This window comes from Elgaria multicarinata, chromosome 17 (genome assembly GCF_023053635.1).
Source record: "Elgaria multicarinata webbii isolate HBS135686 ecotype San Diego chromosome 17, rElgMul1.1.pri, whole genome shotgun sequence".
Classification (NCBI taxonomy): Eukaryota; Metazoa; Chordata; class Lepidosauria; order Squamata; family Anguidae; genus Elgaria; species Elgaria multicarinata.
The window spans coordinates 21838698-21864218 of NC_086187.1; the positions used below are offsets into that span (position 1 = coordinate 21838698).

Sequence of the window (25521 nt, forward strand, 5' to 3'; positions counted from 1 at the left end):
GAACAAATGGCGGAGGGGGAAATTAAGAAAATAGCTATTTATAGGAAACGAAAAAGGGGGCTCAAACGAAAAAAGAATCTGTGCCGGCACTTCCGATGAGCAGTCCCCAGGTGTCAGGCGTTACCTGTGCAGCAGCAGCAGCAGCAGCAGGCATGCCGAGGAGCCTCGCCCATTATCATGCCTTCGGCTCCGCAGATCCAGACTTCTTTTAATGCTTGCCGAAAAACAAAGAGCCTAATAATTTCATACTGTATTTATTTAATAACTAAAATTCACAAATAAAAAGGTACTTGCAAAGTCCATTTTCGTTGCGTTGTCCCAATTCTCCTCCATTTTACTGCTTTCAGACCCATGTGTGTAAAAAAAAAAAAAAAATGGGCTTGGATATTTTGTTTTGTTTTGTTTAATTATAACTGTCGTATGATTGGTCAGTTGGAGTTGAAGCACCAATGGAGAAGATGCTTGATGGAGATGAGAGTACACCCCCCCCGGCCTTCCCACACACATTTCAGAGGGACGGAGGGAGATGTGCCAGTGCCTCGACTCTTCTGCTCCCCTCATTTTCCCCACCCAGAGCAATCTTTGCATTATTCTATTTCTTCTCCCATAGTCACTGACTGTAGCCTCGTTTACATTTCCCCCTCTTCCGTCCTCGCAGGACTCCGTACACGGTGGACATTGTTCATTTCTTACTCCCCTAGGCCGTGAGCCAGCGGCAAGCAGGTTCGGTCGCAGCTCAGTGCCAGGTGTCGAATGGATGTCTTTTCATTTTCAGGTAGGTTTGTGTGTCTTTTCAGAAGGCTGCCACTCATTTTGCTTCCTTTCATTTCTCTCTTGAGCTGCTGAATAAGGCTACTCATACTCCAGGAACTGTTTGTGATAGAACAGCAAATATCTACAAGAATATGGGAGGGGTGGGGGGGAAAGAAAGGGTAAAGCACCGTTTTAATGCTGCAGCCAATCTACATGCCCATCCAGCTCCCCCTCAGCCCTGTTAAAAGCAGGCCTTTCCCCCCCCCCCCTTATACAGCAGGAATGATTCCAGGGAGGTGGTTTTGCAAGCTCTACATCTCATGGTCATGCTGTGAGACTCTAAATAATTTAAAATCCATGACTCATCACGGTATGCACCCATCTATTCTGGATCTGTACTAGGACTTGCTTGATAGCAAAACGGGAATTGGTTTAGTTCAGTACCACGAAAGGAGGCCTAAAGGACAGGCTCATAGCAAGAGGAATGGTGATGCTAAGCCAGTAAGGGGCACCCGGGTGGAGTAAAAGTATGGAAAATCCAGCCTTCTGATTCCTATAAGGAGCTTCAATCTATATAGGTTTATGCTGGTCTACATCTGTGTTTATTCAGTGACAGGTACATTTTTTCTGATTTAAAATCTAGGCAGCATAACGATATTGGTTTTAGAGTATGAAAGGGTAAAAACTGCCTGCCCTGAGAAGCAGATTCCCTTTCAGAGTTTTACATGGCTTTAGCAAATTCAGGCTAACAGATCTACTCTTTAAGCAAACACCAAGAAGGAAATGCCAGATGCAATTAAAAACACACGCACAAGAACATGACAATGGGCTTCATCAGGGCCGGTGTCAAAGGTTGGGTCCTGCTGACAAGATCCCCCTGGAGTTGCTGCTCTTCTTCAACATTGCAACCCGCTTCTTTGCCTGCCTCTCATTCTGGTGGTGAGAAGGAGGAGCAGGAGATACCACGGCCTACTTCTCCCTGGCTCTCTGCCTGCCAAGCAAGCAAGTGGGAGTGATGATGAAAAGGAGGAGGAGGAGGAGAAAGAGTAGCTGGTGACAATAGCGGTGAGAAGCTAGACTCACTGAGGGAGGAGATCACCGAGGGTGTCTTGACAAGCGCCCTCAGAAACCTGGAGTCGGCACTGGGTTTCATCTTCCCATTGCCAAGGTAAAGCATGGAATACCCCATATAGCAGCCTGTAGAGCAACTACCACTAGCACTCTTAGATCCACGGTGGTCATGTCTTTCTAATTTTCCTCATCAAGACTTTGTTGCATTTTACATTTCGCCCATGTTCTGAAGAGCAAATGATCAAAGCTGGCGTTTTTATGGCCTAGCAAGAGACCGTCCTCCTCCTGCGTTTTGCTGGAGACGTACCCTTCGCTGTCTAGTACATCCTTAATGCTAGCCTTGGTGATGATGGCGTCGTCACATTTGAACCACTGGTCCTTGTGTTGCCGAATGAAGCTGGTATAGTGCCCGCTCTCCAGGGTTCCTTGGTGATTAACTACCGCAAACAAGGAATACCTGGTGGAAGACAAGCGGAGAGAGAGCAATTATGCCCAAAGAAAGGGAGAAAAACTCAGAACAGTTGAATAAATATTACTTGAGCCTTCATACATTTGTGCATACGCAGCGCATGTCCGCAAGGTTGCTTCCTGTGCTCCATTTTCAGCACTTCCGGAAAAATGAACCCACCAATAAAGAACAAAATAGGAGAGTGGATTTAGACTGGGGATGTAAGTCTCAACGACTTTCCTTTTTGTGTAAACACAGAACCTTGCACATAGGCAGCAAGATTAAATTAGATGGCCTAAAAATTGCCTTGCTAAATCCAAGCAAAATTCAGTTATCTCAGACAACTGAATGAGTAGGAGAAGCTCATGAAATAGGGCAGGTTGGTGGGAAATCTCCAATGTGTAAGGTTCCTGGGGTCTTCAACTGTGGGGCTATAGCAGCTAGTCACCTCACCTTCTGCACCACCGTGGCAATTTGCCAGAAAAGGGAGCTACCGGCCATTGGACTTCACTACTGTCCATGGTACTGGATGGAAAGAGGTTCTGCAGAAGTTATCAGGTGACACAAGGGGACAAAGAGATTTCATTTGGACCTATAATTCCATCTTGGCTCTTCAGTCTGAGCAAATCTGAGTGAAGGCATAAGAATGTACGAGCCATGCTGGATCAGACCAAAGGCCTACCAGATGCCTGTGGAAAGACCGCAACAGGCTATGAATGCAATAACATCCTCCTACTCATATTCCCCAGCAAGTGGCACATAGAGGCATACTGCCTCTGATACTGGAGATAAAATATAGCCATCCTGGCTAATAGCTGCTGGTAGACTTACCCTTCATGAAACTGTCTCATCCCTTTTTAAAACCGTCCAGGTGGGTGGCTATTACTACATCTCATGGTAGACTGAGCTGCCGTCAGGCTAAACCACCTTTTTGCCTGGCTTTGCACCATCCCAGCCTAACTACTTCCTTAAAAAACAGCCTTCTGGCTCACCTGACTTTGCCTCTAGACCATCAGTATGGATACCCGGTTTGTTTCCAGCTGTCAGAGGTGCACTGCCCTTAAAGAGGAAGGGATGATACTCACTGTGGCTTCTAACATACTTTGCGTAGTCTAGGCTGTGTATATTTCAGTGGGTTTTTTAAGCCATCTGTGCTAGTTGCTATTGCAACATCCTGCAGTGACAAGCAAGGTAACCTGGGAGTCTCTAAAGAACACAGCTTCTACTATATCCTACTAGCAGTCCTTTAAACCTGGGACTAGCAGCATCACTTGCAGGTCACTCTGGTGGCTGACAGTGCCATCCTAGGACATCAGCTATTTAAGTGTGTCAACTAGGCTAGTGAGATGTAACGGCGGTTAAGGATAGGTACAGCATAGGCACTAGACTTAGGTAGGAGATCGAAGGAGAAGCTGGTGTTAGCTGGCTGGCAATGGAAAGGAATGGAACGACTGCAGCTCAAGCAAAGAGAGCCTTAGCTTTTGGGGAGCTATTTTCAGGGCTGGTCTATAATGCAACGTGCCCAAACACACACACAGCTATGCAGGACACGGGAAAGATTTCTATTCCAGTTTGATGAATTTAGTCCACCTTATCCAAAAGGGAGAACCACAGAATGCAACGCCACTTACTTATTATCATTGTTTAGACTATCTGCTGGCTGCTGGTACTGCCCGTTCATTCGGCTCTCTTTACTACAACAAAATAAGAACACACACACACACACACATATTCAGTGTCATTTAAAAGGAGAAAGGGTAATAAATAGCCCCTCAGTTTCTCTGTACTGTTAGCTTCGATTTAAAATATTTAAACCTAGCAAGAGAGTAAAAAGCTCTTCATTTATGCCCATGATGACACTTTTTGATTGGGGGTGGAGGGGAATTAAGCAAACACCCAGAAATGACATCCTCTACCCATTCCTTAACAGAACCACCATAATGATAGAGAAAGGCATATAACATTTTTAAATGAGTTCTCAAAGTGGGCTTTACAAGTGAGGAGGAGTACAGAAAGTCCAAGCCACTGCTCCAGAGAAAAAGCCAAAGGGACAGACCCAGATGTTAAGCTTGGTTCTGCAAAAAGCAAAATGGCATGACGTTCAAAAGTGCGGGCAGGTGACTGAAATGCATCTGATAGAATGAATTATTTCAGGACGTGTTGCTGGCATCGAAGAAGCTCAGTTGTCTTTTTTACAATACATTTTTACCCACTCTAAAAGCTTTTGAGAAATAAAAACTGCTCCATAAGTCTGGACTGAAGTCACTGGAAGCATCCTGGAGTGAAATCTAAAAAAAATGCACATCGCAATTTCCCCACAAGGCACTTGGGAAGGTTCATGGGTCAGCATTTCAATATAAAAATGATCACAAACTGAAAGGAGAAAGTCAGGTCTCTAGGGGACTCTCATATGACATAACTTGATTGTTTTGTTTTCACAGACTGAAAACTACACATGCTGTAAGAGTGAAAAGCATAGTTTTGACTAGTTTACAGTCATTTAGCTTTCTCCCTTTCTGATAGCAAAATGTGTAGCAAGATGGCCCATAGATAGGCACACCCATCCCAAAAGTTCCTGCCCATTACTGAATCACAACGATGCCCTATATCTGATGCTGTGTTAAAGACGCACACCCTGGGAAGCCTTTGTGTTGAGATCCTCCATGACAGATTTCATAATGATTTAAGACTAAGAGTACTTCTACGTAAATCCTGAAGCTGAAAGGAAGAGAAAATTAATCCAATTCTTCACTGAAAGGACAGTCTTAATTGCATTAGCCCTCTTTACACTGCTGAACCACTCTTGCTCTTGTTCATTAACATATTGTATGTTTTTGACTATGGCAATTGGATTACTCTCGGTTTCACAGGTCGCTGAAAACCATTACTGGCCTCCCTGGGTATAGAAAAGGCCAAAATCCAGAAGCTATGATAGCGAAGTTAGATAATATTTGCACCATTAAAAAAATGGCCAGTTGCCCCTGAAAATTTTCCTCCAAAGAGCAAGAGGAATCCAATGATTGAAATGAACATTGTCAAGTATCAAACACTGACCAGTTTTAAGGCACAAGAGTTTCTGCAGGAAATGACTTTGAAATTGTTAGTGGCATCAACAGTAACTGAGGGTTTCCAAAAACTTTCACTTCTTAGATATACGTAAGGATATTTCAATGTGTCTGCACGTTTGCTTTAACCTTTATGAAAGGAATAATTTGCAACAACTACCTAATGTTTTAAGATGTGAATGTGTATCTCCTTCCAAGGTCCCAGGCCATATGGTGGCAAATTTGTACGCGATTTCTCCTCTTGGCAAACAGAATAATCAAAGCAGATAAAACACCTATTGGTTAATTAGCATTAAAGTTAAATCAAGTATTTCCCAAGTGCAAATGTTGGGTATTTAAATTTGTTTAAATTACCTGAATGAAATTTTCACCCAGGGAGGCGTGGTGGGGATGAATTAGTCTCCTTTCAGCTTGAGAGTATTTTTACTTAATCAAGTTTTGAAATCACTGTAAAATGTAAACACTGTAAAAAACCTTGTTACCAAATCTCATTGCAACTGGTTTCTATCCGGAAAACTGAATTTGCTAATTTCTCTTTCTGTACTGTTCTACAGGAGTGGATTAAAACCTGCTCCATTTAAAACAAACAAAAAACAAAAAAACTGAGTGTCCCTGGTTAAAAAAAAAAACCCTCACAAGAACAGGTCCTAGTACATACCTGGAGGCCATAAAAGGTGTCATGTCCAGCTCCAGTGGAAAGGAAACATATGTAGTGATTTTTCGCCTCAGTTTGGCTGAGTGTTCAAACCGCTGGAAGAAAGAAAGCAGGTAGTTCTTTCAGAGAACAAAAACCTCTGATTTCCTTGATATAAACACATCTCACTGGCCGATTCAGGTAGAAAGAAAGGACGTTAAACTCTTTAAAAAAACTGTAGGACAATCTTATTGAAACAGGTGGGCACAAGTGAACAGGTTTCATACTATTTGCACAGTTGTGCAATGTTTCTAAGTTTTCCCTTTCCAGCAGGAATAGTGACGGAGCATGCCAAAATGTGAAAAACCTCTATAAAAATTCAAGTCAGTGCAAGTAAGTTTACAGACTAGCTAATCCAGAACTCTGTTATGCACGAACAATTTTGCATCTGAAGACCTCCATCATTAGACCAGCAACAATAATGCTAACATCATTTATAGAACTTATAATTCTAATTTATCACTTATACATGCAGTCCAAATTTTAGTCATTTTCTCAACATCGGTGAAATAAGTCATTCACTATATAGAGCAACCGCCCAGACAGCTCCGGCTATTGGGCGGTATAGAAATGTAATAAATAAATAAATAAATAAATAAATAGATAGAGCAAGCAATTATTTAATTTCAGACACATACATCAAGACAACAGCAGTGGTACTGGTCTCCTGATATGTGTCTTGGGAATAGTACAGATATTCGTTCTGCCGTTTATGTACATGCCTTCCTTGTTATGAATATTAATGTCCAGATTAGATGATACAATATCCGCTACACAGGACTCCCTTTGAAAAGTCTCCAGAAATTTCAGCTGGTTCAAGGCAAGAGCCTTGGAGGGTGTTGGCCCCTGGAAGCACACGAGACCCAATTTTACAACAGCAGATATATCTTCCAGTATGTTTCTGGGCACAATTCAAAGTGCTTGTTATTATTTTTACAGCCTTAAACAGTTTGTGCCCAGGATAAAAGCCTGCCTCCTCCTGTACAAGCTTGCCCAATCTAAGATCTGTGGAAGAGGCTATTCTCTGCATTCCGACAGGGACAGAGATGTGATCGGTAGCGTTACAGGAAAGGGCGTTCTCTTTAGCTGTGTCCAAAGTGTGGAATTCTCTTCCCTGGGAAGCTGGTTGGGCTTTTCTCTCCTGATTTTCCATCACGTAGTCATGATGTTTTTGTTCCAGCAGACATTTTGCCTTTTGGGCTGAGTAGTTTTAATAGGCTGATACAGTTTGTTCGTCCTAGATTTCTATCCACTGTTGCTGCCTCTGGTTTTTAAGATATTATGGTATTATTTCTTGTGTGTTTTCTTGTGAATGTTTTAAAGTATTGTTGTAATTTATCTGAAGTGTTGTCACTGCAGTGGTAGAGCAGGGTATCCATTTTTTAATAATAAAATAAAAAGCATTACGAAGCATCCCTTGATCTTTGGCAGAATTCTGATCTTAATAAGGGTAACCCAAGTCCTATCCATTTACCTGGTTTGCATGTAAAGACTAACCATAATTCATGGTTAGTTGGGGCTGCGTGGCTGCAAGTGCACTGCTTTGTGACCATTTGACACTTCTGCTTCGTTTCTGGTAAACCTGGAACTCTGGGTTGTTGAGGGGGAAACAACCCAGAGTTTTAACCCAAAAAGAAGCTCTGGGTTAAAGCTCTGGGTTGTTTGGCCCTCAACAACCCAAAGGGCTGGGTTCAGACATTACAGCAACAAATCAGGAACAGGGGTGTTCCTAGCTTGTTTGTAAGCAGAAAACGCAATGAAAGTGACGAGCAGTCATCACAGCTCCGACTACCCATGGGTTAAACTACCATTCTCTGTTGTGGCACCCCGCTTGTGGAATACCCTCCCCTTGGAGGCCCAACTGGCGCCGACACCAGCTTCATTTCGGCGCCAAGTTAAAACATCGCTTTTTATCAAAGCCTCCAAGGCCTAAATTCTCCATGGTTACACACAGTTTTAATTGTTTTTAATTGTTTTATTGCTTTTAATAAAAATTCTACTGGTTTTAATTTGTTAATGATTTAATCCGATTTTAGCTGAGTAAATTATTTATGTTTATATTCTGATTTTATCTGTACGCCTCCCTGAGATCCCAGTGATGATAGGGCAGAATACAAATGTCTAAATAAATAAATAAATAGGTTGTTATTACATGCGAACCAGGTTAATATCTGTGTTGGCTTATAATGTGCTCACTTCAATATTAGTAAGGGAAAAGCAAAGACAAGACAAAAAAAAAAAGAAGACAAACAGGTACCACATCCTGATAAACAAACGGAAGGGAAAAGTACGTAGGAAGAGATGGCGAGAGATTAATTTCAGAGACAATGGGAAGTGTGATAAACGTCATACTTTCATCGTTTCAGCAGAGTGCCACAAAAGGATGAGAACAGGGAGCAAAAGGATGAATGAACTGTTCTTTAAAGAGAACACCTCTCTCCATTTCTCAGAACTCCTGTCCTATTTACACTCTCAGTTAATTATTCTCGGCTTACAGCCCCATAACAATTCCCTAGCAACAGATCAAGCTGGTTTTTTTTTTAAAAAAAAAATCACACAGGACTAGACATCCTTTTGCATTTCTGCTCATCTTTTTTTGCTGCATTATTAACACTGTCAGAACATATGCCCTTCATAATGGATTTGATATTAGTTAAGCTACAAATAACGTACGGTTTTACCATTACAACAGCTGCTGAAATGTAACAATATTAGTTTACCAGTGTCAACGCTGTTTTGATGCATGAAATATTAAAATCTTAATTCAGAAAAGACAGGATGGCAAGATGAATCATAGCAAGAGATTTCCCCTTTGCCATTCTGCGCAGATAGACAAATGCTAATTCGGATTAAAAGACATACTTCTCTTTATTCAGGGCCGTGGGAGAACTAGACACCTGCACAGCTATGAATATACCTGAAAGCGCGAAGAAAGAAGGCAGACTCTCCAACATGGAATCTGGTGATGTTTGTGAGCATCTCGACTCTGGCCCCGTTCAGAAAACACCTTAAACCATGGCTTTAACCACGGTGAATAAGGCTTTTTGCCTTTGCCACCATGTTTAAAGCCATGGTTTAAGATGTCTTCGAAACACGGCCCGGCTCTATGGCTTAACTGCCGTGGTTTAAAGTGTCTTCTGAACAGGACCTCTAATTGCATTACGAAAGGACTGGATGCTTGCCTGTAAATAGTGGTTCTTTAAATGGTCATCTCTGCATTCACACATATAGGTTCTGTGCCTCATTCAGTACATTCTAGAGCTGAGAGAGCTTTGATAGGAAGCCCCACCCCGCTGTACATGCACAGGGTTTGGCTCCCACCTTTCCTGCTCCAATCTTGAGGACCGCTGCAGCAGACAGGTAAACAGCAAGAAGACAGGCCCACACTTGGAAAGAGATGGAGGATGGATGGTATAAATGCACAGATGAGTAAGTTATAAGTAAGCAACCTGTCCGCTTCCTTTGTGGTAGTGTGCATCACATTATAGGGATGACTAGCAAGCTAAATGACTAGGTGCAAGACAGGTGTGTCAGGCCAGTAAAGACGAGAGCGCTGCTTGGCCAAAGAAGCCATCATTCCCAGCCTGCTTGTCAAGCTGATAATGTTGTATGAATATTGAGGGCTGAGACCATGTCATGGTTTGGTACAGCTCCAGGATTGGCACACCACACAGGAATGATGTGGAGTAAGCCGTTGCCCGTGTGTGATGCACAGAGGCCACAAAGATTTAGGGCCTTCTTGTTACAGGATGTGCCGGCAATGCTTTTGAGGCACTCTAGTACTGAGTACTACTCAAGGCTTCTCACAGGTGTGTTCAGAATGTTTTAAAGCCATATATGGGCAGGTGCTTAGAAGCATGCATAAAAATACTAAACAGATAGCCCTGGGAGCCGGTTCTGGACTGTGGCCTGGAGACTGCAACAGGAGAAGCTCCTAGTATTTATACCAAACCTCTGGATGGCCTAACCAATCTACAGGCCTTCCACGGCTGACTAATTACAGGGCATGATGCCACACATCTGAATTCACATCTGTTTCTGAAGAGGGTTCTGAGTGTCACTAGTCCTGGGGGGCACTGGAACCCAGTCTTAGGCCATGAGGTTCTTGGTTAAAACCCGATCTCTGGACATATTGAAAGTCAGTCAAGCCTAACAAAGCACGATCCGCTTTCTCAAATCATGATTTGGGAACTCACTTTGAGATGAAAACAGGCCACAATGGGTAATTTCTTCATAGTGAGTTGTTTGGTAGATTCCTGGTAGCTATGGCAACCGCTACATTTGATTTTGGCACTGCTTCCTAGATGTTCTGGCCTCGTAAACCTGAAAAAAATATTTTAAGGGGGGAAAAAATGGATGACCAGCTTAGATAAAAACTTTTCTATTGCCCCTTGCATTCCCATTTCATATCTTTGGAGGTGCTATGTCTTCAGTCCATATCTAGTAAGCCCTGCTGAGTTAATAGGGCTTGCTCTCAAGCAAGTATGCATAGGATTCTAGCCTTAAGCTTCTCAGCAAATTTCAGTAGAGCTCTCCTCACCCCCTCAAGTCCACCAATTCTAAAACATAACGGTTGCAAGCTGTATGGTAAGAACATGTAGAGAAAACACACACAGCTAGCACAAACAACTGTCCAAGTTTATAAAAAGTAGGCTACAGTCTCTTTTTGGAGACATCCACCCACATTGCTGACAGGAAGCCATGCTTCCCTGCAAATGAAATCACAAGTGTGTTCTTTTTTAAATCACAATTCCAATTTCGGTTTAGTCATCATCTTGGATGTTCACCACGAAGTAGCCCCCATGAGGAAAGAAAGGGCCACCCTTTGGTCATCATTAGCCTTCTGACTAGGTGGTCTGGCCAGCAGTTTGTGATTGCTTGAGCAAAAACATGATTACAGTAATTGCGATGCAAAGTTTAATGTTATCTGAGCCTGTGTTCTGTTGCATGGATTCTTTCCCAAGTCTCAGCCCGTGAAAGAGAGACATGTTAGAGCATGGGGATGGGAATATAAAGGACAGCATGTATAAACACACATCCTTGGTCCAGATCTCATGTTGAACTATTCTTTTTCAGTCCAAGCTCTGTGAATTCAAGACAACATACTTGCAATTTTGTCTACTTACACTTCAATAAACAGACCACCAAAACCGTGTTTGTAATTACAGTGGTTCAAGCAGTATATAGATATTAAACCACAACTTTGACAATTCCTAGGTAGCTGTTGATGACACTTGTTTTTCTTTTCTGATTTTTGATTCAATAACATTCTTTCTAAAGCAGCTTCAACACCATCACATCTATATAGTCACCACCCTATTTTTCACCTCCTATGTCTAATTTCTGAGATACTAATCAGCCCGCAACACACATGAAGCCTCCCCTTTATCCAGGAAGATGTCATCTGTGTCTTCGTTGAGCTTCTTCCTAGAGAGATGCAAGTATCTGGAGTTTTCCTTTGCAGAATTCTTAATATTTTTTATAAGCGGGGTACTTCTGATGTTATTTTTTCTGACCCGTGTTTCAAGACACACATAGATAAAATGGTTGAAAACCTGAGACGCTGTAAATGTTTGAATTGTAAGGCAACACCCGGACATAGGCCTACCTCTCACTGAGTGCCTGGACTGTAATGATTCAGTGGCTGAGTGGGTTGTTGTTGAACCGTGCATTGTTCGTTGAACCATGGGTTAGCTGTTGTCTGAACCCAGGATATTTTCCGCAGGGTGGCTTGTTAACCATACAGTGTTGCTTAGTTTTTCTGAACAAGCCGCCTTGAGAATCCATGGTTTCTTGTTGGGTTGTTTCGGGACTAAACAGATGTCTCAGGACTAAAACCCACAGAATTCCTGATCATTGGCCATGCTGCCTGGGGCTGATGGGAGTTGAAATCCAAAACCTCTGGAAAGCAGCACTCTGGGGAAAGCTGCTTTAGGTAATGTTTCTTCTGAAGGGCTGTGGGTATACATGTAAGCCCGCCCTCAACGTTCCCTCAGCCCTTGACCTTCCCAAGTTGAGGGGGAAAGTCTGAAGGGGGTTCTACTTGCATTCACTTGAATGTAAGTAGAAGTCACCACACAATGGGGAAACCCTGTTTTATCACCGTTTATGGCCGGGTGGAACTTTTATACTCACTTTTTAAGATGAGCAGGCACACCCAATTAAACTGACTAGCTGTAGGTTCAGAACTAACAGAGGGAAGTTCTAGGCCTTAACTTGAGAAGCTGAAAGAACTGGGCATGTTTAGCCTGGAGAAGAGAAGATTGAGGGGAGACATGATAGCACTCTTCAAATACTTAAAAGGTTGTCACACAGAGAAGGGCCAGGATCTCTTCTTGATCCTCCCAGAGTGCAGGACACGGAATAACGGGCTCAAGTGACAGGAAGCCAGATTCCAGCTGGACATCAGGAAAAACGTCCTGACTGTTACAGCAGTACGACAATGGAACAAGTGACCTAGGGAGGTGGTGGGCTCTCCCACACTAGAGGCATTCAAGAGGAAGCTGGACAACCATCTGTCAGGGATGCTTTAGGGTGGATTCCTGCATTGAGCAGGGGGTTGGACTCGATGGCCTTGTAGGCCCCTTCCAACTCTGCTATTCTATGATTCTATGAAGCTCACCACTCCAAGATACGATGATGGCATTGTTTGAAATGGCATTGTTTGGAAAAGGGTCTGATGAATTAAAAAAAGGGGATAGATATGAACAGCTATGAGTTATGATAGCCAAATAGAACTCTGAATAATGCTCTGTGTCCCTTGCATGATATACAGGGGTGTGGGAGCTATTGCCTTTAAACATACTTATGGAGTATGGTGTTTGGCACAGGATACTAGACCGATACTCAGTCTGGTCTAGCAGGAGTATTATTATTCCTCATATTCTTAGCTACTATGAAGGTTGTAAATGAGGCTCAAGAACTGGATGGAAGTGGCTAGTGTGTTCACTAGTTTTGAAAGGTGCCCATGAGATTCCCTGGCAAGTGGCAAAGCTCCTGGGAACTGGGTAAGGGACAAGTCTACAATGGTTCCAATTAATTTATCTTTGGAATCCACATTAGGATGTGGAGACTTGTCTGAGGAGGCAGGTAGTGAGTAAAACATCACATCACCTTGACACTGCAATGAAACATCTTTCTGGAGTGACCTCAGAACTAAAGTTTCGGGTGTTTTAGTTTGGTGAAGACTTAAAAGTTGTGGAAGGATTAAATGTAAAATCAGCATTCAGTCAGGGCTATGAATAATGATGGTAAGCCCAGACAGAACCATGGGAACACCTCCCCACTCCCATTCTTGCACTAGAAAGCAACAGAACAAAATGGGAAGAACTTCCTAGATTGTACCCATGTAGAACTTGCTATGGCAGGTAAATTCGTTGAGGCCCCTCTGCCTTAAGACAGACCAGCCCATCATCTGATTGGAAGCAAGAATTCTTTGCAGTCGTCTCTTGTATGCTGTTGGGACAGATTCTTTGGCATGGATATTTTGAATCTTCTCCTGCAGCATTTCCCATCCTAGGTGGCTCCTCAAGAAGAGATGGAGACGCAAAACAAATTCCATAGACCCCCAGATCCATTGAGCAGTAGTAGTGGCATCAGTTCAGATGGCATGATAGTCTGCCTACCTAGTAAGACACTGTTCACAGGCTGCTCTTGGTTAAATTATTTTCTAGACATGTATACGCTCACTGAATTTAAGCAGAATCGTCTTTTGTTACACAAGGAGAAGCAATGATTTCTTCTTCCAGGAAAGGAAACTAAAAAGGGCCAACAGGCAGCATCCAATCGTAGGCGAAACTATGGATCTTGTCTGCTTTTATCCTTTCCACTGGCTGCTTTGCCTGCCAAATTCTCCTCCCCAGTATCATATGCCCCTCCCCAAATCCCAGGAACGAGGGTATATGAAGGAGGGGTTGGCAGTCTATCCAGATTTATTAGAAGTACGAGCTAGTTTCCTGGGTCAAGGTGCACCCCTGATTCTCAGCGCTAAGTGTGTATTCACAGTTCAACAGAATATATGTTAAAATGTCTGGAAGATGAGATATCAGCCTCTGAGGTCCCTGTAGCCTTCCGTTATCTCTGCTGACCATTGCAGGAGGAGCATGTTTTGTGCAAAGTGAAGCAAGGTTTTCTGCAGTGACGAACAGTGTTGATGCTTATACACAGGAAAACTAACCAATGGTCATCAGGTGGGGGGTATTTGTCTTGGTTACCTACCAGCTTCTGTCAGTTTATGCTACACGCTTACGTTTGTCCTGGCTTCTTTTTTCTGCAAATGAACTGAACTGCTCTGCAAGATGATTCAGCAGTTATAACTGTAGCCGAGTTGCTGTTTTGCTCTTTGGCAATTTGCCTGTACACTGCTCGTCTGCAGACAGGAGGAGGGAAGTTAAGATAACTCCTTTCTAAAGAACGTCTGCCACAGGTTGTACCTTCGCAAGCAGTCTGTGAGGGTGGTGGTTCCTGACACGTGGCTCTCCCCATTCACCACACTGCCGTCGCTGCCTGGGCTCAGAGGCCAAAATGGGGTAGAGGAGCCTGGCAAGTCCAAACTGATGTCCCAGAACGGGTCTATCGTTGTGGAAACACCACTAGGGGGAAAGGAAGAGAGTTCATCCATTTGATTACAGCAGTGCATTTAATCAACGAGGTCCTAAAGAAGGAACATAATTATGGGGGGGGGGGGGGAGGTAATACAGCCTGAAAATTCCTTTTTTTCCCGCATGTATCACGGGACCAAACAATGGATTCACAAAATAATTCTACTACGGAAATACTGGGAGGGGAAGCACTTCCATGGCATCCCTGCCACCTCAAAACCGAATCTGCGAGTGGGTGTGTGTGTGGGGGAGAGAGAGAAAGAGAGAGATAGAGAGAGAGAGAGAGAGAGAGAGAGAGATAGAGAGAGAGAGAGAGAGAGAGAGAGAGAGGGTACTTCACCTCTAGTGGGTGCTGAGACTACAGAAAGCACCTCAGTCAAAACCAGCTATTTTTACAGAGGCGATTTCTTTAAATATCCATGAAGAGTACAGAATTTTAGGGAATTTACAGCACTATCAACTGCAAGATGTAAACTGACAATGGGAATCTAATCACTTCGGAGTAGCCCATGAGGTTTAGCTGTGCGGAATCCATTTAAATTCTGACAGCTCCTGACTCCATTTAGAACAAATACATTTCCAGACCAACAGAGTTGCCAGAGTAATTGAACAGTTTTCCAAAATGGTCTGCAGTGCATCAAAATGCCAAGACACCTGGCTGGATATGGCAACTATTATTGAAAAGTGGCATGTCCACAATGGAAGAGAGTTAGCAAAGAGGCAGTCATAATCCGAGAAGCTATTCATATTTGGGAACAGGGTCAGTCCAAGAGGTTTTGTTGCTAGAGGTGAAGGACAAGATGGCACCCTCACCCCGCCCCTCCATACCATGTACAAAAGTCAAGCAGACTGGCAGCTGAATCTTACTTCAACACTGACTACCTCCATTGCAGCAAGCTAGCTCAGAGAGTGTAGGGCTGGCTGGGCTGTACACACAACTCTGTCCTCCAATGCTTCGTTGACATTCCCTGACCCTGAGCATCTGCCACCTGAGAAAGCTGCAGTACTCAAAAGCAGCACATGGGGGGGAAGGACCATGCTTCAAGCCCATAAGCCCAACTGGGGGGTGGGATTCCAGCTCAAGGCCATTCCTGTCGTTCATTTGATCAACTGAAAGGACTCTTCTATTCCAGCAACAGGACCAGTCCTACCATTAGGCAGAGTGAAGTGGCCACCACAGTGCAGGGTGGGATGGGGTGGGATGTGGGAAGACAGAGTCCTGTGTAGGCCACATGGCCAGCCTTGTAGCCCCTAAGCTAGCCTGCTGCCCTCAGGTGTGGTGGACTTTGTTCCATCATTAGGGTAAGGGCTGTATCCCAGTGGTAGAGCACCTGCTTTGCATGTAGAAGGTCCGAGGTTCAATCCCCAGCATCTCCAGGTAGGGCTGGAAAAATTCCTGCCTGAAACCCTGAAGAGCTGCTGCCAGTCAATGTTGACAATACTGGGCTAGAGGGACCAACAGTCTGACTCAGTATAAGACAACTTCCTATGTTCCTACCAATAGGGCTGAAGTAAGATTTAACAGCCAATCTGGTCAGCTTCTGGACATGAAATGAGGTGGGGACCTTTACTGCAGGCAGCAAAATGACTTTGCCCGACCCTGTCTGACTCTCTATTTTAAGATTGTCTATACAGCCAGTTCTCCACTGGAGCTTTCTATCTCAAAACTTTAGCTTATATGTAACAGAGGCTGCTTTTACAACCGGACAGTGACAAGTACCCAATACTTAACAAAAGGGAATGAGCTGTGTCATCTTGTGCATTTAGTGTTCACCATTCCAACGTCCAGTGATTAATTCTATATTTTAAAACAGAATTAAATAACTCATTATACATACTGGCAGACTTGACAAGTGACATCAGACTGTAGTCCACCTGTAAAGATTTGGTCTATGATGCAGTTACAGTGGTTGGGGTTGTTGGCTTTCTTCCCATTATCGTCACCTGAATAAAAGGAAATGAACAGACTTTGTTTCAAAGCCCTCCTAATGTATACATGCAGATGTGCATAAACTGCTGTCTTATATACTACATGGTAGCACTTGCAACATTCAAGTAGCTCTCAAGTCCTCTTCAGGTCTTCCAACACCAGGTATACGTGAGAGGAGGGGTTCTAAATCAGGGAGATTTAGAGAGTTCAAAATTTCAGCCTCCACGTTTAGAAGATTTCAGCTAGCTGTACAGTCACCCTCCACATGTAGAGCATGGCGACAAGCAAAGCAGAGCTAACGCGCACATTCCTGCTCCCCCTCCTCACACGTAGAGCTTACATGTGCTTAGAATGCCTGGAGAGGGCTTTAGTCTCTTTGGTATTGCATATACAAGAAAGCCAAAGCATAAGGAAAAGGTTACATGGAAGAATACAACAGTCAAAACCCCAGCCAAGTGATAAAGTTACTTTGATGTTATTGCTTCAGCAGCACTGCATTGCCTGAATGCAGAGTGAAGAGTCAGCTAATCCAAAATGTACTTTGACAGATCCCATGCCATAGGTGGTGTGGGATAATAATCTATTATTATTAACCAGAAGAGTGGCTTTGCTTGGTCCGCTCCAAGGGCTGTTTGCAGCCTAGGCAGCATTGCCAAGGTGGTTAGTGAAAATGACTACTTAACCTCACTTAAGAGGGCCACTGAGCAACACATGTAGTTATAGAAACAAACCAGCCTTCCCTGGCAAAATGGTTTTTTCACCCACTTAAGAAAATCACACATGCAATCATATGCACTATCTAAGCAAAATTGTTGGAGGTGGATTAAACAGAAAAGAAGGCATCAGCAATTTAAAGCATTTTATAGTTCTGCAAGGGTAAATCTGGCTACCCGAACATGACAAAAAAACAAGGGTAAATTCTTAACGTTACAGCCGAGGCTAAATTTCTCGATTTTCAGAAGTATATTTTTTTGCTTTTATCCTACAGAGTAGTGGAAATAGAGTAAATTAGAGCTCTTTTAACCACACTTAAGAGAAAGGGAGCACGCACTCCCTGTCCCTCAGTAAGTCCCTCCTTATGTACCAGTTTAGGAAGATTTTGGCACAGCTTCATTGTCACTAAGACTCACCAGACGTTCTGGTTTACCAGGATTTGAAGTTGGTTAACGATCTTGAATAAGCAGGGAACTTGCCCAACCTTAACTGTGAATTAACACTTGTGCTAAAATATCTCTCAAACCAATCTTAAGGGAGGTGGGAGAAATCTTCTCAAGGGAAAGGAGAACACACATGATACCATGGACCCACTTTCAATTTCTTTACTACACTTGAGAATGGCCTTTCATTCTATCTGCTCTGGCTTCGAGTGGGTTACCAAGTATAACTCAAAGAAATAACCAACTGAAATCAATAAGCAGGTAATTAGATAAAAAATATTTCCCTTTCAAATCCTATCAGATTAATCTATTGCCATCCAAAGTTAACCACCAAGAAATGTCGCATAAAAAGGTAACATGGGCTAACATTAAAAATGCCTTGCTGTTGCTATGTTGTTTTCTCTGATCGTCAAGCAAGCCCACATATGCATGAGTGAAAGAGGTCACAAACGTATTCAAATAGAGTTTACAATGCTCTGGTCAAATCAGAGTCGGGCCATTGCAATGCACTCTACATAGGGCTACCCTTGTGGAGTGTCCGGAAGCTTCAGTCGGTGCAAAATGAGGCAGCTCAGTTGCCAACCAATGAATAGTATTGTGATGATATCACTCCAATAGTGAAAGATCTGCGCTGGTTACCAATTGTTTCCGGGGCTCACGTCAAAGTACTGGTTTTAACCGTGGCTAGCTTTGACTGGCTTGGAGCCTGGCTATCTAAAGGACAGCCTGTGTCGTTACAAACCTATCTGGTTATTAAGATTTGGAGTTGCGATTCGTCCCCCCTCCCTCTGCTTTTAGAAAGTGTGTGAAAATACATATTTTTAACTTAGCTTTTAAAATTGTTTCAGTGTGTTTAAAATAGTTTAATTTTTTTTATGATGCATGTCACTGCTTTAGTGCTTTATGTCATCTTTTTCATTAATGTTTTTAAAATTGTTGTACGCCGCCACAGAGGTTTGCAGAAAGGTGGTATAGGAATATTCTAAATACATCCCAAATACCAAAGAAAATTGCCACAAAACAAGGTATTCATAAGGATCCCCACCCACACACCCCAACTTGGCTGATTAGTGATGGAACTAAGCCAATGCAGAGAGGAGAGTTAGCTTTCTTTCTTTCTTTCTTTCTTTCTGAACTGAAAAAGGTTTATAAGGAAAGGTATTGTTAGCTGCCCCCAAGTCATTAGGGCAGGGAATGGCAAAATCTTACCAATTTATAACAAATGGTCGAACTGCATGAGACTGGCTTGGATTGCATTTTTTTAAAACAAGGAGAAATACTAAACTTGCATGGTGTTTCACTGATGGACTATTTCGCTATGGAACAATTATCTCCCAAAAAGGAATTAAACTTTTGGCTAAAGTAAGATACCTGGCTGAAGAAGTCATGCAATGTTGCATTGCCGTGACAGTTGAGGAACAAGGTAACATGCAAAAAGTATCACATTACTACTTTGATTACCCTTGGTTTTATACAGTTTGTTTATAGATTTAAAAATCTAATTATAGCTTCCACTCATTATCCAAGATGCACCCTTTGATTCTGCTTCAGTGAAAAAGAACAAGGCTTAATCTTTCCATCTAAAACCCATTCCTTCCAATTTGGGTTTTGTCATCTTCACACAGAAGCCAATATAAATGGCCTCGTCACATTTTCACTGGCCTCCAGGTAATGTCCCTGCTGGATACTCTTAATAGACAGGCATTTCTGCCCACAGGAGGATAAGACTGCTCCCTTTTCAATTACCCAAGTCAATTAGGCTCAGTGAGGAGGGGGGGTCTCAAAAGACTATTCTATAAGCCTGTTCACAGCAACACAGAAAGGTATTACCCACTCACTGGGCTTCCCATGACATCTGGCAGGAAAGGAAGAAAAAAATGAAATTACCACCTACTTGCACCTGTCAATATGTAAAGCAGCAGGAAAAAAAGTGCATTATGCAGTGAATGAGAATTCCCAGTGATTGTGTAGTTGCAGGTGTGAGTTATAAGCATTACTTCTGCTGTTTTAGAAGGCTGCTGTTGTCACTTCAGGGGAAATGTGCTCTGCGTGCTCTAATACACGTTCTATAGCATTTATGTTTAGCTGTAAAGACTGAAGAGATCAACTGCTGGAGGTTGAGCCCTGTATGCCCACAAGATCTGGCCAGATAGAACCATCTGAAAAATGCCTTGCTTTGAAAAAATGCCTGTTATAAAAATCAATGTTCTATCACAAATTCTATTTTCATTTTTTATATATATATTCCCTTATTGATAGCTTTGTCAATTTTATCATCTTGGTGAAAAAATATCTTGGATTTTATATGGACGGGATAGTGATCCAGGCTTGCAGCTAGAACTTTCTTCCACTGCTTCAGTACTTTCAAGTACGTCATATAGTTAATATACTATTAGGAAATTACAGTCCGCCAAGAAAGGGTACAGCCTTCAAAATCTTGCTTCTATTAGTTTATTAGGACTTACTTATGAGTTATAATCAGAAAAATATATTCCTTTAATTTTGGACTAGTTATTAAGGGTTTGGGGTATTGCGTACATGATCAAATGAACAAACTTCATCAGGGTCATGGAAGCTTGACCAAAATAGGTACGTTTTTAGAAAAGGACACAATATAGTCATATGTACTGTTGGGGGTAATTTAAAAATCTTACTTAATCTAGAGATCTTAATATTTTCTTATAGTGTGAATTTATCCTGAATTTGTTGTTAATTTCTGGTTTGTTGGTTGGTAAGAATGGCTGTGGTCACATGTAACAATAAGCCAGGATTCCAGAAAATCCTGGCTTACTATTCTGTTCTTTCCCATTTGGCTCCTTCCAATAGTGGAAGCAGTTAAACTAACCAGAAATTGAAAACTTGGTGTGTTGTCTGAACCAGGGCTTCCGGCTTGTTGTGTCCCTTAAAATCAAGAATTCACTAACCAGGGTTTGTTCTTAGTTTATCATTCCTGGCTTGTTTGGGAGCAACAAACCAGGAGCCCCAGTCTGAATAACATGCTAAACTTTCAAATTCTGTTTCGTTTAGCCACTTCCACTGGAGGGATCTTGTTATGAGATTATTGTGAATATATATCCTTACATTTAAAAATATATATATATATATTTTTAACAAAACAGCTCTATGTGCCAGGGCGAGGAGGCAGTCTGACCAATACAACCATAAAGTGCTGACAGTTCCATGAAAAATGATAATTGCCAGGTTTATCCATTTTTTATAGGATGAATTATGTACAAATATTGTTTTAGATGATCAATACATTTCCTACCATAACTTTCAACATTTATCTTCCATTGTTTTGGTAAAGGTACTGTTTTTAATATTTTTGTTTAAAATATCAGGAATTCCATATTTTAGTTTTTAATGGGTAACTGCTATCCAGCCCTGATGACTTGTCCATTTGTAACGTGTAAATTAGCTTTATTTAACCTTTTTGTAGTGTAACTATTTCCAGAGGGGTAACTCACTTGAGGGAATGGTATTAAAGGCAAAACTGAAGTACTTTGGCCACATAATGAGAAGACAGGATACCCTGGAGAAGAGGCTGATGCTAGGGAAAGTGGAAGGCAAAAGGAAGAGGGGCCGACCAAGGGCAAGATGGAGGGATAATATTCTGGAGGTGACAGACTTGACCTTGGGGGAGCTGGGGGTGGTGACGGCTGACAGAAAGCTCTGGCGTGGGCTGGTCCATGAAGTCACGAAGAGTCGGAAATGACTGAACGAATAAACAACAACAACTAATGATATTTCATACATCTCACGAAGTGAATTCCTACCCCACAAAAGCTTATTCCATAATAAATGTGTGTGTCTAAGCATGCCAAAAAGACACTTTTTCTTGTTCTTAAAGTATAGATATCGTATTCAGGGTGCTCTTATTTAGAACTGGACCCTCCTTTTTGAGATTGGACCCTGCAAAACCTTATTGAGGCAAATATATATACTGTATATAATACAGACAGATTTTTCAGTTGGAATTTGAGCTGAGACTTACAAAACTAGAGCATATGCTGGGACCTATTTCTGGGAGTGCTTAATTCTTGTTTTCAAAGAGACACTCGTGGACGTATCCTTACCTTTGCAGTGTCGATGTAGCACATCTAATGCAGCAATGAGGAACTCGTGCGCATCCTGTTGCTCGTACCCTGCTAAATGCCGTGCATGTGTCCATACCAGGTGCAATAACCTATATGGAATGTGAGGAGATCGGTGCCCAGAGTAGAACTGTTCAGGGGGGTGGGGGTGCGGGGGGGAAAGAGATGAAACAAAAACAATCAAATATTTTTCACTCTCCAAAAACAAACAAACAAAAATACAATCATCTTTTAATAGCTTTATTGAATTGTGTTGTAGACCTTGAGAGAGAAAAAAGAACCAGACTATACTGGGTATATTAGGTATGAGTTCTTTTACATGCCATGGAAAGTCAGAATAGGCTGAAAACGGCCAACCTGTATCAAGTTCCCACTCCTTCCCTTTAATGTCCTGGTTCAGAAGACGCTTTAAACCACGGCTTTAACCATAGTTAATAAGGCTTAAGCATGGTTAAAGCCATGGTTTAAAGTGTCTTCTGAACCAGGCCACAATGTAGTAAAGGAAAAACACAATGCACTGTCATGACCTCATACATTTTTCTCACCCTACTTGGGGGAGGAGAGAACAGTGATAACATCACAACCAGCACTGTGGGGTGGACATTCTTTCAGTGCTATATTTTTCTGTGGAAAATTTTATGTTTCACATGTCTGTGAATAAAAATGAATGTATGCTGATTGCAAATACAATATTAGGCAAGCTTGGCTATTTCCCTAGCAGGTATATGAAAGCACACATACATCTATCTGTGTGTCACTGAAATACATATATGTGTCAGAGTGAAATGGAACTAATAGATAGTGACAGCAAAAGTGAAGGTGCCCAAACAACCTCAGTGGAAGAGTGTTGGAACTCTGTTGAAACAGATGAATAGGTATATTTATTTATTTATTTATTTATTTATTTAAGCATTTTCATCCCGCCCTTCAGCCAAAAAGGCTCTCAAGGCGGCTTACAAAAATACTATCATGCACATTTCTTTGCATTGCTAGAATTGTATTAAAAGTTTTCAGTAATTTTGTTTCTTTCTTACATTTAAACAATATAAGGGAAGTACATGATGCCAGTTGTGGCCCTCCAAATATTTTGGTCTTCCAAGTTGCCCACCCCTGTTCGATCCTGTTATATCAAGGCTTGAGGCAATGTCAGGCAAGGCTGAAGGAAGCAACCAAGCCAAGAAGAGTTCTGTCCTCAAGGGGATGGGGAGAACAGCTGGCTTTTCCCAGGATATTTCTTCAGTTTGCGCATCACGGTAAGCCACCATGAGTTAATTCACCTGCGGGGTTTTGAGAGGTGCGCCAGCCACCATTTTGAACATGCAAGCCTTTTTCTGTGGTGACTGAGCTTCAACAAACTAATAGGGTCACACCGGAAGCCAGTATATTGCTCAGTCATCTTGCAGTTGTGAATAGGGGGAGCAACCGTCCTAGCTGGCAGTTTTGAGACTTGCACATACATAACGTAATGTACCTAAGAGATGAATACTTTCCCTTGCAGAGCTCCCAATAGCCTTGGCTTGAAACTAAACTGCAGCAATGCAACAATGCACAAAGGCCTTTTGATGTACAAAAGGATCAATACGCAACTCTTGGATGCCAACAAGAGTGACACCAAGGGACTAGAGACCGGGTGTGGTAATCGAAATTTGCTGACAAGGCTGCTGTGACAATATAATTCAGGGAACTGCAGCAATAAAACTTCCCTGTTCTGCCACTTCTTACAATTAGTCCTGGCAGTATCCCATCACTCCACCCAGTAGCATTTTCCATAATTACTCCACTGCAGCTACCTGATTTTGTATTATTTAGTGCATCATTAGGATGAAAAGGAAGCTTAAGCAGCAGCTCTCTCAAACCACTGCCCATTACTAGGCAGAGGGTGCAAATGCACCCAACCAGCAAGCCTGCAGCTATGCAGCATCTGAGCAAAAGTCGTTCTTGTACGTGTAGCGATAGTGTCTTGAAGGCCCTCAGTGCGGGTGCGGCTTTTCATGCCCATTTTCTCAACAAATAAAGAGTAAGCACAGTAAAGAGGCAAAACAGACCCCTGAAAGATAAAATTGATTCTGTCCTTTGATGTGGAAAGGCATTACAATAATAAAAAATGTAGAGGCATGTGAAAGCAGAGAGGAGAGCAGTTAACAATAGAGCCCATCAAGATGCCCGTGTTGAGGAAGCCTATGATCAGCTGTATGTTAGGAACATTAGGAAATCTAAAGCATCGTCACAATATAAACCAGGGAGCATTGTGTGCCAATAGGATCAAGACCCCGAAAGATCCTAATCTGAGTTCTAATCTCTATACCTAACTTGGAAAATATATATAACAAAGGTTCTTTTTTGGAACCATTGTACAAGCTTGTGATCTTTACATAAACCTTTACAAGCTGAAAATGGAAGCTGAGTGAAGAGGACATTTCTCTTTCTATGTTGCCACTTAATCTCTAAAGGAATGTGACTGGTGCACATGAACTAAAGTTGCCCTCTTCACTGCAGTTAAGAGACTGGGAGATGGTCATGGAACTGCACTGTGTTAGGAAGAGTGAATTCCCCCCTCCCTGCTTAGCCTAATTTTTTGGTCTAAGGACTTTGCCTATGACTTATGTAGTGTAAATGTTGGATTTGTTTGGCTGTCAATTTCCTTTTTAAGACCTGTAACTGGTTGCCCAGTAAACTTGATTAGGATTTGGACATGGCCTTAGCCATGGTTAGGAATTTTGGTTAAGCAGCAAGTCTGATTAGTTTTAATTGCAGTTGTTAGTTTATTCCCTAAGGATGGAGGGAGGACAGCACCATGACCTGCTGGACCACAAGTAAAAGATCATCCCTATTACATCTCTACTAACCTGTTTTCAGATTTGCTAGAGAACACACACACACACACACACACATATACACACACACACAATGTAGAAAGGGTCTAGAAGGGCATCTAGTTCAAATTGCTGCTCTAAGACCAGACCTTCCATACCCAGAACATCCCTAACAGATTACTCCATAGCACTAGGTCTCAATAGTACCTCCTCAGACATAACCTCCAGGGTAGGGACTTAGTTCAGCAAGCTAAGCCATAATTTCACTGCACATCTAGGATCTTAATCAAGGTTAAGACAATAAACCAGGGGCAGAGAACCATTTTTCTATGAAAGGCAGCTGACCCCAGGGAAAGGTCAATTGGGGGGCTACAACTGATGACAGGTGGAGCCAGAGACCCTAGTGATTGGAGTTTGCAGTGTTACAGGATTGCATAACTCCCTTTCTCTGTTTTTGTGCCACCCCATTCTGTCTATCTATCTGTCTCCCTCTCTCTCTCACACACACACACGGAAGAGGAAGCAATTCCCAGAGGGGCAGTTCTAAGAGCAAGAGTGAGCCTGAAGCATCCAGAAAACTGCATGATACAGAGGATGCATGAAATTAGGCTAAGGGTTAAGCATTATGTCTGCACTAATTTATCTTGTTTTCCTTTGGGCTATAGAATGATATGAAGGTTCTGGTGTAGCTTCTTCAATGGCCTCCCTATACACTAGGGGCTCCTAGGAACCCCATATATGCTATTCTTGGGAGGACAAGGATATAAGAAGACTAACATTCTTAGTTTCAATTTATTTGTACTCTACAAAATATCCCTCTGGTATTTAGTCTTCTGGCTTTTAAAAGGCACTTATGGGTGTTAGCGATGATTTTTAACTTGATCCCAATAGTGCAT

The 25521-nt window shown here is 42.3% G+C and overlaps 1 protein-coding gene across 2 annotated transcripts in view; it reads right to left on the minus strand.

Moving 5' to 3' along the window:
* Window positions 1-238: 238 nt before the first annotated feature.
* The window catches only part of USP22 (ubiquitin specific peptidase 22), a 93192-nt gene continuing 67909 nt past the window's right edge, over window positions 239-25521 (minus strand). For both annotated transcript variants that reach the window (XM_063143048.1, XM_063143049.1), the window contains 8 exons: window positions 21795-21942; window positions 16470-16575; window positions 14464-14622; window positions 10228-10354; window positions 5996-6087; window positions 3904-3966; window positions 2132-2281; window positions 239-895 (listed from right to left, as the gene is read on the minus strand). In XM_063143048.1, the coding sequence (XP_062999118.1) occupies window positions 853-895; window positions 2132-2281; window positions 3904-3966; window positions 5996-6087; window positions 10228-10354; window positions 14464-14622; window positions 16470-16575; window positions 21795-21942 (888 nt within the window). In that variant the 3' untranslated portion in view covers window positions 239-852. The remainder of the gene's footprint in view (window positions 896-2131; window positions 2282-3903; window positions 3967-5995; window positions 6088-10227; window positions 10355-14463; window positions 14623-16469; window positions 16576-21794; window positions 21943-25521) is intronic.